This window comes from Mus pahari, chromosome 3 (genome assembly GCF_900095145.1).
Source record: "Mus pahari chromosome 3, PAHARI_EIJ_v1.1, whole genome shotgun sequence".
Lineage (NCBI taxonomy): Eukaryota > Metazoa > Chordata > Mammalia > Rodentia > Muridae > Mus > Mus pahari.
In genome coordinates, this window is record NC_034592.1 from 76,210,012 (window position 1) to 76,222,352 (window position 12,341).

General features: G+C 52.8%; 1 protein-coding gene across 6 annotated transcripts; it reads right to left on the bottom strand.

The window, feature by feature from the left end:
- Positions 1-2,530: 2,530 nt before the first annotated feature.
- Slc39a13 (solute carrier family 39 member 13) lies at positions 2,531-10,993 on the bottom strand. 6 transcript variants are annotated; one of them, XM_021193285.2, is made up of 10 exons: positions 10,832-10,993; positions 9,120-9,428; positions 6,874-6,987; positions 6,439-6,560; positions 5,774-5,875; positions 5,583-5,672; positions 4,461-4,511; positions 4,108-4,240; positions 3,853-3,952; positions 2,531-3,767 (listed from the first exon to the last, which is right to left on the bottom strand). In XM_021193285.2, exons 2-10 carry the CDS (start codon positions 9,418-9,420, stop codon positions 3,692-3,694), a joined length of 1,089 nt encoding a protein of 362 aa, XP_021048944.1. In that variant the 5' UTR covers positions 9,421-9,428; positions 10,832-10,993; the 3' UTR covers positions 2,531-3,691. The 6 variants fall into 6 exon arrangements, with proteins under 6 accessions (XP_021048944.1, XP_021048942.1, XP_029392798.1 ...); XM_021193283.2 differs by having other exon boundaries at positions 6,439-6,599; positions 10,832-10,929; XM_029536941.1 differs by having other exon boundaries at positions 3,676-3,767; positions 4,112-4,240; positions 10,832-10,929.
- Between the last annotated feature and the right edge of the window lie 1,348 nt (positions 10,994-12,341).

Genomic DNA, 12,341 nt, shown 5'->3' on the forward strand with positions numbered 1-12,341 from the left:
CAGTCTTTCTCAGCCTCCGTGGACTCTGGGTGGGAGTGGAATGTATGGAAAAAACCTTTTCCTCGGAAGCTACAGCCTCAAAAATCCTATAGATGACCAGCTGTCTGGGTGAGGCCCATGGCTGGGAGGTGCAGGCACAGCTGTTGCCTGAGTCCTCCCTCCCACAGTCTCCTTATGTCGTCTCTCCACTGTTCATTGCCATCGCTCTGACCTTAGAGTCCAGAGAGAAGAGGCCACTTTGCATTTTGGTATTCTAGTTCTTGTCTTGTGAAACCAACATTTAGGGTTTTAGTTGTTGAAATAATCCCCTGGTGTCTTGGCTTTTGGGCCACATGTTTCTTCATGACTTTATTAGCACTTTCTCATTCTTTTCTGGTTAGTTCTGGTTCACAAACTAACCTTTAGCAAGATCCACGCTGTTTTCTCACCAACTGAGTGCTGCTGTCTGTCCATATGTCTGTCCCACAGCCTTCAGTCTGCCGTGGTCTTGCCAGCCCTATTCTTGCTGCCCCAAGTGCTGAGGTTACAGGCATGTCCCACCATTCCCAGTTTTGTGTGGTACTGGAATGGAACCTAGGATTTAGTATGTGTTAGGTAAGGACTCTGCCAACTATAAGATACATTCCCCAGCCCCAAATAGATCTTTTTTTTTTTTTAAATATTTATTTATTTATTTATTTATTTATTTATTTATTTATTTTTAAAGATTTATTTATTATATGTAAGAACACTGTAGCTGTCTTCAGACACTCCAGAAGAGGGTATCAGATTTCGTTACGGATGGTTGTGAGCCACCATGTGGTTGCTGGGATTTGAACTCAGGACCTTTGGAAGAGCAGTCAGCGCTCTTAACCACTGAGCCATCTCACCAGCCCCCCCAAATAGATCTTAATGCATAACTTTATCAGAGAGTCCATGTATTTACCTGGATCCTGGGAACTGAACTCAGGTTATGCTGTGAGTGCATCTATTGACTGATCCACCTCCCTGGCCTGGGTGTCCTCATTTTACAGGTGCAGTTGAGCAGCTGCGCTGAAAGTGCACTGTTATGAGGGCACAGCAGGGATTCAAATCCATCAGTCTTTTTTTTTTTTTTTTTTTGACAAGGTCTTACAGGTAGTCTTGCTAGCCTGGAACTTTATGTAGACAAGGCTGACCTTGTACTCAGGCTTGTGGGCCTAAGATTAGGTTCAAGAGTGCTGGGACTAAAGCTGTGTGCCATCTTGTCTGGCCCATCACGCAGCTTTCCAGCGAGCTGCTTTACCAGTGGCTTTGGCAACCTTTGAAAGGCCTTTCAAAGTTGTTAGTCCTCAAAACATTTCCACTTTATTGCCAAAAAGGCAAAAAAAAAAAAAAAAAGCACTGCTACTTCCTTTCCCCTTCCCCCTTCTCCCCTTCCCCCTTCTCCCCTTCCCCCCTCTCCCCTTTCCCCTTCCCCTTCCCGAGCGGACATGACTGCAGCAAGCTACAGGCATACCTCTGTGGGCCACCTTGCTAGCTCTCTAGCTTTACCCTCCCCATGTGCTGCCTGTGATCATAGTGTGGCTACATCTTGCTCCAGGCACTTGGCAGCTAAAGTGTGATTTTGTCCTCTGGCCTACATGGAGGTGTCCTGTCTTCCTAACCAGATGGGATTTACTCTTGGCCATGAAACAAGTGAGTGCAGGCACCACCCTCACCTTCCCCTCTCCCTCACAGCATCGCAGGATCCTCTTCTCCATCAGTTGGGGCTGAGGACAGTGGTGGCCTGTGCTTATCACCCTCCCGCAGGGCTCATACTGAAGGCAGCAGCAGCCCTCGTTGAGCACCCACTGACGGGAAAGACAGCTGGGCTTGGACCTTTGGGGCCTGAGGTCCTTGGTCGGTTATCTCACCCAGTCAGCTTAGGTGGAACAGATTTCCCTCTTGACTGTTGTGCTGATGGGACACTGGCAGCTGAGCATTCCCAGTTAAGGGCGTGGCAGATTCGGTTTCCCACCTACTTGCTCTGGGCTCATCTGTGCACCACACAGATGGTTTGTCCCAACCAGTGGGCTGCTGAAGGCTGTTCATTGGCTGGGGAAAGTGGAGGATTCTCCTAAGGCTGCTGATGGAGATGCAGTGCCCCCTGCTGTGTGAGGATAATGGTGCAGTCAGAGGAAGGGACTTGGTAAAGACCCTCTCTTTAGCCCATGTTAGGGAAATGGGCAGTATGGGGAGGCTCAAGTGAGACAGGGTCTTAAGTAGCCAAGGCTGGCCCTTTAACTCCAGATTCTGCTGCTGCCTCCATTCCTGGTTGCTGAAATTATAGTCTGACACCTAGCTTCCGTAAATGACTACAATCTCACTGAAGTAAAAGGAGATGACTTTGTGTCTCTAAGTCCCCAGGTGAGAACTGTTAAGGGGGAAAAGGGAGATAAATATCTTGGCTTTTTATATCCATGAGATCACAGGTGGTGAGGAAGGCTCAAATGGGTGCTCAAGCATTACTGGGATAAAAAGCCAACAATGAAACATGGCAGGAAAATAGGAAACCATTCGAGATGCACAGCAAGTGTAACAGACAGACCTGCCGAGAGCATTTAGGAAGAGCTGTTTGACAGCCCTAGTATGTGGAAGAGGCAGCCGGTCTAAGTAATATTTATTTATATCTACAAAACAAATATTTACAGATAAAGATGAGCCACGACCTAACTGCTGTGGATCATCCAGATTCTTCAGTGGCCACGTCTCTAACATCCACAGTTGAGCAGCAGGGCTGGAGTCTGGCTGTAGATTGGGCCAGCTGAGTACCTGGGTGTCAGCCAAGGGAAATAGTTGGGGATTATGGCTTCAGCATTCTCCAGTTCACATTCCTGAGCACTGACAATGTGGAGCCCTCACCACCCCCGTCTTTCTCTTAACCCAAAGGACAAGGGCCCCTGAGCCGGAGAGGGCAGCAAGGCTCCCTGTCTCTGCTGGACCCTGTGCTGGCAGGAGCATCCTGGAGAGCTGTGCTGGGACACGGCTAGCCTGGACTACTTGCTGACTTGCAGGCTGCTGTTTGGCAGCTGGAGGTGGTGAGAGCTGCCCGTGCGGCCAGGGAGCATTCGTTGGGGAAACATGCTGGCCAGGCTGGCTACCCCTAGGGAGAGGTCTTGGAGCAGCTGCCTGCTCAGTGCTGGGGAGGGGTAGGACATCAGTGCTGAGTGGGGGCTGGGGCTACACAGCACCCACCTCCCCTTTCTTTGGCTGTAGAGGAGGGTGTAGGAAGGGTAAGGAAAATGGACAGCAGAGAAAAGCTGTGTTGCCTCTGCAGTGCTTGGGGCCTAGATGTGTGAGCAGAGGGCTTGTTTTTTTCTTTTTTCTCTCTTGGGCTAGAGCCCCAAGGAGGAAGAACTTTGGGCTATGGCCCTCTCTTTGGGCTGTAGCCCTGGGCTCCTTGGGCTGGTTTCTCTGTCAATGAGAAGTGAGGCCTGTGCTGGCACCGGTGCTGTCATTCCTTGCTGCTAGGTGACAGTGGGGTGGCCGGGCAGGTGCTACGTTGGGCTCTGGGCTCTGCACCCAGGGATCACAGTGTCGGTCTCTCCCACTCTGGCTGTATGTGCACACCACACACCCTCTGTCCAGTAAGAGGCTGGCTCTAGCATTCACCCTCTGCCTCTCACACACATGGTCACAGAACAGACTGGAGTCTCATTGCTTGCTATGCAGAGTGGGCTGTCAGCAGTGGTTATTCAACAAACAATGAAAGTAGCACCATCACCATGATGCCGGAGCAGAGCAGCAGCACCTGTTGCAGGGAGTGCCTGTTGGGAGAGGAGAGACTTAGGCCAGGCAGGCAGAGGCAGCAGCTCCTCCTGGGCCCAGCGACCATCCCAGTAGGTTGCTCACCAGGGGTCGTCTTCTTCCAAGAGGTCAGGTAACACATTCACCAGGGCGATATAGAGAAAGCCTCCAGATGTGAAGGGCAGGGTCCAGACCACTGTCTGCTCTGTAGGGGAGGGCCAGCTAGGAGTGAGCTCAGGGCACTGCGTATCCCCGCCCTCCTGCACGGGACACCAGGCAGACACTACCCCAATAGCAGCAGGGCCAAGGAGCCTTTTGGCTGGTGTACCTCTTGAACACCACTGTCTGCCACTCTCGTACCTACTCCTTTGGGGGATTGCATACAGATGGCAAAGCAGGCCCCCAGAAGGCCTCCCAGGGCTGTAGAAAACTGCAGCTTGGCTGCCGTCCATCGGTCAAAGCCAGCCCGGAGCAGGATAGCAAAGTCACCCACCTGAGGAACGGTTCAGATGTTCAACCAAGAAGCAGATCACAGGAGCACCCAGCCTCCTGTCTCCCCTACCCTTACGCCAGTACCTAATGAAGCCGAGCCCCCTCCCCTAGACCACTTCAGTGGGCAAGGCCCACCCCAAATCCCCAAACAGGCTGCACACCCGTGTTGAACATGGGAACCTTGGGATCCCTGATTCTAAGACCACAATCTGGGCACTTACCTCATGGGGGATCTCATGCAGGAGGATGGCCATGGTGGTTAGAAGCCCAATCTGCAGAGATTTGAGTCTGAGTCTGTGGTGCCTTTACTGGGTTACTAGGCCTTCCCATACCCAGTCCCTCATAAACATTTATCCCTTAGTCTGCACGTTTGGGCAGGACACTGTAGCCATAGGAAAGACAGCAGTGACTAAAGCTTGCCTCTCAGACTTAATAAGTCGATGTCGTCCACAGATGTGCTGGACTGCATTCCTAGCACACTAGGACATGTGCAACCCCAAGCTACAGGTTGGACATGCTTGGTAAAGTCAGGATTACAAAACACAAACACCTCCGTGGTTCCACATAGAGCAGTGCTGTGACAGAGTATGGACGGGTGCCCAACTGGAGGATGCGAGCAGCAGATACCTCCTGAGGTAGTGCATTTAAACTGAGGCCAGAGGGATGAGGAGTCAGCTGCTCCAAGAGTGGGAGGAACATTCCAGGCAGAGGGCACAGTGAATGGCCAGTGTCAGGGGAGACAAGATTCTGGGACCAGAGCACAGAAGGCAGCGGCCCACCCCAAATCCCTGAACAGGTTGCACACCCATGTTGAGTATGGGAACCTTGGGGTGAAGGGAGAAGCGTCTACTGGTTGGGCAAGGCCAAGTAAAGGAGCCTGATAGAGGCATCCAAATGGGGAGTGCTGGCAACAACAGCAGCTTGGGACAAAGGGTGCAATGGAGGTAGGGGATCAGAGGTTCAGAGTTCTTACTGCTACTCCAGAGGACCGAAGTTCAGTTCCCAGCACCCACACTAGGTGGCTCACTAGGTACCTATAGCTCCAGCTCCAAATCCAGCTTGAGGATCCTTCAAAACACCTCCAAAAGCGCGCGCACGTGCACACACACACACACACACACACACACACACACACACACACACGGCACCAGCACAAACATGCAAATAAAAAATCTTTGAGGACAATAAAGGTGAAGGGAGACAGTTTAGAGACGAAGGCAGCATCCAGGAGAGGCTTCACAAAGGTACTGTTGTTAATAAAAGCAAGAAGCAGAGATCTGACCGGTAGACATTGGGGTCATTCCCACCAGAAATGCCAGAGGTCTACTTGTCCCACCCCTTACCTTTTTGCTCACAAGGAAGCTGGCAGCCACAGCCAGCCCATGAGTGAAGTTGTCTATGGTGTTGGCAAGCAGGTTGAGATAGCCACTGACCTGGATGAGGGGAGAGAAAGGCAGGCTGAGCCAGGGAGGCAGAGCTGAGTCAGCCATTCAGCTCTGCAGCTGCAGGAGGGGGGCCCGCATGGGCCACTCACTTTGAGGTTCCGGACCACGGCTCTCAGGCCGGGCTCTGCAGCCGGCTGGGCCAGACAGTGGCCTCCATTGAGCGCGGCAGCAGTGGGGTCTTTGCTGGGGGCCTACAGCCAGAAGAAGGAGAGAGAGGAGACATTAGATGCCCCCCACTCAGACAGGCAGGCAGAGAGAGAGAGAGGGTAAGAGACGATGGATACCTCTTTGATCTGGCTAGACTTTGCTGATCCATCAGCTGGGTTCCAGAGTCAGACCTCAAGCCCACACTGCTGTTACCGCCCATCTACAACAGAGGTTCTCAACCTCTCATGCTGAAACCCCTTCATACGGTTTCTCATGTTGTACTGACCCCCAACCATAAAATTATTTTGTTGCTACTTCATGGCTGTAATTTTTGCTACTGTTATGCTATGTTATTGTAATGTAAATATCCAATATGCAGATGATCTTAGGCAACCCCTATGAAAGGGTCTTTGACCCCCAGGTTGAGAACCACTGATCTATAATCAAACCACTTCAGAGGCTAATGTTGTTGCTCTCACGAGTAAGGAGAGAGAGCCAGGAGATATCTTAGACTTAACTTAGGCCCTGGGCTTCTCCAGGCCTTGGGTTCTACTTTGGGAAAACAAAAAACAACGGATATAGCCAGGCTCTGGGGCTCGGGGCTCACCTGGCTGGGGCCCTCCTCCTTGCTGTTGAGGAACATCTTCTCCAGCGCCAGGAAGGTCAGGAAGCCAGCGATGACCCATAGCCCCAGTTGTTGCTGTCGTTGCAGACTCTGCCCTTCACCACCTGCAGGGGGAGCACTAACAGGCCATGCCAAGCCAGTGGCTAGAAGGGAGCCATTTGGAATGGGTCCTAGATCAGAGCTAGTCCAGGGCATTGAGGGGTTGCCAGGGGAACTGCCTACTGAACAAGCAGCTGGGGCCTAGACCTCCCAAAGAGGCCAGGGCATCAGGATTAGACCTTCCCTCTCAAACAAGCTTTTCTGGGTCTCTCTTCCCACATCCCCCTCCCAGACCCCCGTAGAGCCGGCAGGGCCTAGGTTAACCCTGGGGAGAGGCACCAGCTCTGCATTTCTATCCTGCCTCATGCTCTCACTCACCGGGGGTGACGTTACAGGTGTAGGCCCACGCCTCAGGCAGCAGGTGCAGAAACACGTTGCCCAAGAGTCCACCTAAGGCGAAGCTGAGCAGCTGCCTCAGTCGCCACACTCCAGCTGCAAAGCAGAGACATGAGGCAGCGCTGAGCCCCTGCCGCTAAGCAGGGCTTTCTAGACTGCAAGCTTCCAAAGGCTAGGGTTGGGTGACTGCTCTCAAGAGGATCTCCCGTGGACTGTGGGATCATTGTGGACTCGCTGACTGTTATTGGTTAAGAGACAGGCTTGGACCCTGGCACGTTCCGGATCTCTAATCCATTGATGGCAACCACAAAATAAAAACTTCTGAGACTTAGTTTACCCATGTATAAACTGGATCTTGGCAGAACTAAACCACAACACATAGAGCAGATGTTGATTAAATGGGAATTTCTCTCCTCAGCTAGTGCCACCCTTAGAAAACTGGCAGGACCTTGGGACTTTTACTGGCTTGCACATCCAGATTTGGGAGTGCATTGTGGAATATATGGAAGCCATATTAATCTCATCAGATGATAGAGTAGCCGAGGCCTAGAGGGACACCACCCCACTGGGACCCTGCTGTTTCCAGGCTGGCCAGAGAGCACTTGTAAAATGGGAATGCCAACACTCCCAATGCATCTTGCACAGAGCCTGCCCAGGCCTCACACACCACAGAGCTGCCCACAGCCTGGGCTGTCTGAAAAGACACCTGCTGTGTGGACATGACAGGCTCCAGGGAGGCTGTGTTCACAACTGCGAGGCACCAGCATCCAGGCACCATCTGCATTACTGAATGGTCCTGAGCCTGGCAACTGGCAAAAGGCTAAGAGTCTTTCTTTCTATTCCTTCATCTATTTTACTATTATTTATAATGTGTGTGAGTATGGATACATGGGTGTACATGTGGAGGTCAGAGGACAACTTTATGGAGTGTTTTCTGCTCCACCTTTACACGGCTTTCAGGAACGCACTCAGTTCACCGAGCTTGCAGGGTAAGCATCTTCACCCACTGAGCCATTCTAACCGGCCCTTCCCTTTCTAAGACTTCTTCCTATTTTTAACTGTCTATTACATGAGTGCAGGTGCCTGCTAAGACCAGAGCATCCTGCTGGCGCTGTAGGTAGGCAGTTGTGAGCTGCCTGACGCGGGTGCTGGTAATCAAACCTGGATCTTCTGGAAGGACACGACGTGCTCTCAACAGCCGAGCCGCCCGCCTCTCCTGCTCTGACCTCCCTTTTTATTTTTTTGAGAAAGGATGTAGCACAGGCTGGCCTCTGCCCGGCTATGTACTTAACGATGACCTTGAGCTTCCGACTCTCCTATCTTCACTCAAGTGTGTGCTACCATATCCAGTCTTATGCAGTGCTGGGGACTGAGCTGCTGTACACCAGGCAAGTGCAATACCAACTACACTACATTCCTAGCCTTTACACCACTAACCAAAACTGGGGGCGGGGGGGGGGTCTGCAGCACTTGCTCACCTCTGCACCTAGGGTCCAACATGAGCCTTTAGACACCTGCCCCTTCCTTGTGCCAGGCAGTCCTCCAAGTGCTTCATCTATGAAGTTAGTATGTACATTTGGGGAGTGTCAGGAATTGAACCCAGGCCTTGAATGTGTTAGGCAAGCATTCTAAAGTTCGTTTCTTTGTAAAGATTTATTTATTTTATATAAGTACACTGTAGCTGTCTTCAGCCACACCAGAAGAGGGCATCAGATCCCATTACAGATGATTGTGAGCCACCATGTGGTTGCTGGGTGCTGGGATTTGAACTCAGGACCTTCAGAAGAGCAGTCAGTGCTCTTAACCACTGAGCCATCTCTCCAACCCCCCCCCCCCCAAGCATTCTACTACTAAATGACATGTTCAGCCTTATTATCCCTATTTTAAAGTCTGACAGACTGAGGCAGAATGAGGTTAAGTAACTTGCCATGTACTACATAGTTGGTGGGTGGCAGAGCCAGGATTTGAGCCCAGATAGTATGGCAGCCATATTGCCAGCCATTGTTCATAATGAGTCTGGGGAATGTTTGTTGATTGAAATAATAAACAGATGCATGCATGAGTGAACAAATGAATATATACAGCCTATGCTCACAGGACCAAGGTGACACTGGACTCCATGCTAGGTATACTATGTCTGGTGTACCTGGTACATGAGACCTGGCATTTCCCCAGAGCTGGCAGTGGGTTTCCTACCCTCTGATCCCAGCTGCTGAAGGGCTACTCACCTTCTGACTGTAACATGGTCCCCATCTCCAGGGGAATGACCAGCAAGGGGAAAACCCCACTGAGCCCAACCATGAGAGAGCCCAAGAGGGAGCAGATCCAGGTGTCCAGTCGCTCCCCACTCGGCAAAGCCCCCCAGGACTCGCTTTCTTTATTATCCAGGCGAGAGGCAGCTGCAGCCCCCAGGCTCTGGAGGGCTGGCTGGGAACCTCCAGCCCTTTCCAGGAGTTCCAGGGCAAGGACAGTGAGGAAGAGGAGCCTTTGGCCTGCCATACCACAGCCAGGGCAGGGACATCCAGGCATGCCGGGTGCTAGAAAACACAAAGACTGCTCATGTGAGCTGCTTCCCTGGACCACATACCCCACTAAGGAAGCACAGCATCTCTTCCCTCCTCTCAACTGGCCATGCATCCCCCTCCTGCTCGCTCTGCAGAGGAAACAATCCCCAGGGTGGGTGCACAGAGCACCCTCTGCCCATGTACACTTCTCTCAAGCACCACACATATTTTCCTTCTGAGCTGGCTCCAGCCTATGTGTCAATGTGTCCGCCTGAGGCTAAACTTTCCTTAATGACTGGGTGAGGCACTGGCTGGGCTCCTTCAGCCACCGGAGGAGGGACCATCCCTGTTGGGTGCCTCTAGCTGCCAGGAGAGGCTTGGCTGCCAGAGTGTGCCGGTGAAGACACCCCAGGGTCTAAAGTCAACACTGTTTAGCTTGATGGGGTGGCATGAAGAGACACAGGTGGGGAAACTGAGTCATAGTCCAAACCTCTTCCTCCTAAATGATCTTCTTATTCTTGGGCACCAAGCGACAAGAGGTGGGGCTGAAGAGAAGAGATGCCTCACAGATGCCAGAGCCAGAGGCTGTGGTAACTTATGGCTAATTAATTTGGTGCTCTAGATTGTTAACTGGCTGTGGGCAATTCCTGTAGTCCCTTCTGCGTCGGAGCCTGTGTCCTCAACAGGGAATGGATGAGGTAACAGAGCTCCCTAACAGCGATGCATATGAGGTGAACTTGACAATGCAGGTAGCTGCTGGCATCGAGGAGGGAATGCAAGTCCTCTGAATGCCAGGGGAGGTCTGAAGCACTCCCAGAAGGAATGTGCTCTGCAGACTGATCGCCGGATGGGGATGTGAGTCAACCAAGCAAGAAGTTCAATCTGGAAAGTTTAAATGTGACCTGCCCGTCTTATACTGGCTGTGACCTTGAAACTGCCTCAGTTTCCTCATCTGCCAATGGGTGTTAATGAGAGAAAGCAAGCCTATGTCTGGACTCTTCAGGCCACAATTAGTGACCCCTGCCCCAGCCCTCCCCGACCCCTCGCGGCTGCCACTGCCAACACCATCACAAATAAACGAGCAAAGATTCACTGGGACCAAGGCAGGCTCTAGCCAGGCCAAGTCCTTAGCGGGTCATGCAGAGGCAAGGGGGGAGGGGGGGGACAGGTTCAGCAGAGAAGTATGGGGTATGGAGAGAAAGGACAGAGCAAGAGAAAGGAGAGTCAATAAAATGAGCTAGAATGTCTGATGGAAGGAGAAGACAAGAAGCGGGGCAGCAGGGAGGGCTGAGGGGCAGAGCGTGGGACGACAGAGGTAAAGAGCCAAAGAGCGGGCAAGTTCAACTCCTAAACTGTGGACGAGTCGCGACAGATTTGGGAACTGACACGGTCCATCCCGCCCCGGACGCGGGCCTGAGGGTCCAGCGATCACTCACCGCGCAGAGGCAGAGGTGGCAGCGGCAGCAGATGCAGCGCTCCGGGCGGGCCCGGCCATCCAGCTGCAGTGTCGCGCCCCGCCCCGGCTCTGCCTCGCCCGGCCCCGCCACTAGGCCCCCAGCCCGGAGCCACCCCCGGCGTGCAGCCACGTCACACGGGACAGTCCGGAACCCGACGCGCACGGCTCCGGGGGGCTAGACGGAGCGGCGGCGGGGGAGGCGCTTCCGCCTCCTACCATGGGGGACCCGCGCGGTCAGCGCACTTCCGCTCGGGGCGGATTCTGGGGCTGCGGGGAGGGTAGGACGGAAGTGGGTACCCTCGTGGGCATCGCGTTTAGCCAAGCTAAGCTAGGGTGAGGGCGGCACCCACGCGGGACCCGGGATCAACAGGGCGGCGGGGCTTGAGTGTGGCTGCCTTCTGAGGATGCAGTCCCAGCAGTGGCCACGCGGGGGCGCGCGTGGCTGCCAAACCGCTCCGTCCCGGGACAAGAGCCGGGCTATGGCTCTCCTCTGAGTCAGCGGGCTCAGACTCCATGAGCTAGGGAAAGGGGAAGTGCCTGCCGCAAGGAGGGGCCTGGCCCTGGGTACCTCAGAAGAGGGAATTTTATTCTTACTCATCGAATTATTTTTATGCTTTGGTTTTTCACTTGGAACCTCAGGCCACCGTCTCCAGGACCGTAACCCTTTGAAGTCCAGTACAGGATTCTAGAGCCTGGGGCCCGGAATTCCAAGCCACGATACAACAAAGGACTTGGTGTTCTCTTAGCCTGACACGAGCTGTGCCTGAACTCTTAGACCAGCGGAGCGGTTAATGGCAGTAACAGTGGCTGCAGTTCTCTGATCTAGTGTAGCCTTTTCCTGACCGTCTATGCAAGTAATCAGGGTTAACCTCACCATGTCGTTTTTTATCTTTCGGGTGGGTACTGACTGTTGGCCTAGGGTCAGACATGCCACCCATATGGCAGAGCCGGAATTCCACTTGGCTGTACCTCCTCTCCCTAAGGCGTGTGATAGCCACCTCATGTCTAAGCTGGGACACAGGTGTGAATGTGGCCTAACACCCCCACTCCTCTGAGGTCCGATACATGTTTGCATCCTTCTCTGGGAATCAGCCAGTAACTGACATGGAAGACATTCGGCAGAGGCCGAATGAGTTGCTCCCCTGGGCAGGCTGTGACAGAGTGAGGGGCTCATTAGTCCTCTCCTCCCATTGTGGCTCTCTATGGTCCCTTGTTCCTTCTGGGTGCTCAGAGAGCAGACGGAACTCACATCACAACTGATGCCTCCCTTACCTGTGTGTGTGTGTGTGTGTGTGTGTTGTTGTTGTCCTCGTCGTTTTATTTTGAGATTGGTTCTATGTAGCCCTGCCCCCTGCCTGCTCTGGAACTTGCTATGTAGGTGTGGCTGACTTTGAACCTACAGAGATCTACCCTCTTCTACCTCTTCAGTGCTAGAATTAAATACGTGTGCAACCACTCTTGGTTTATTTATTTATATATTTTTGATATAA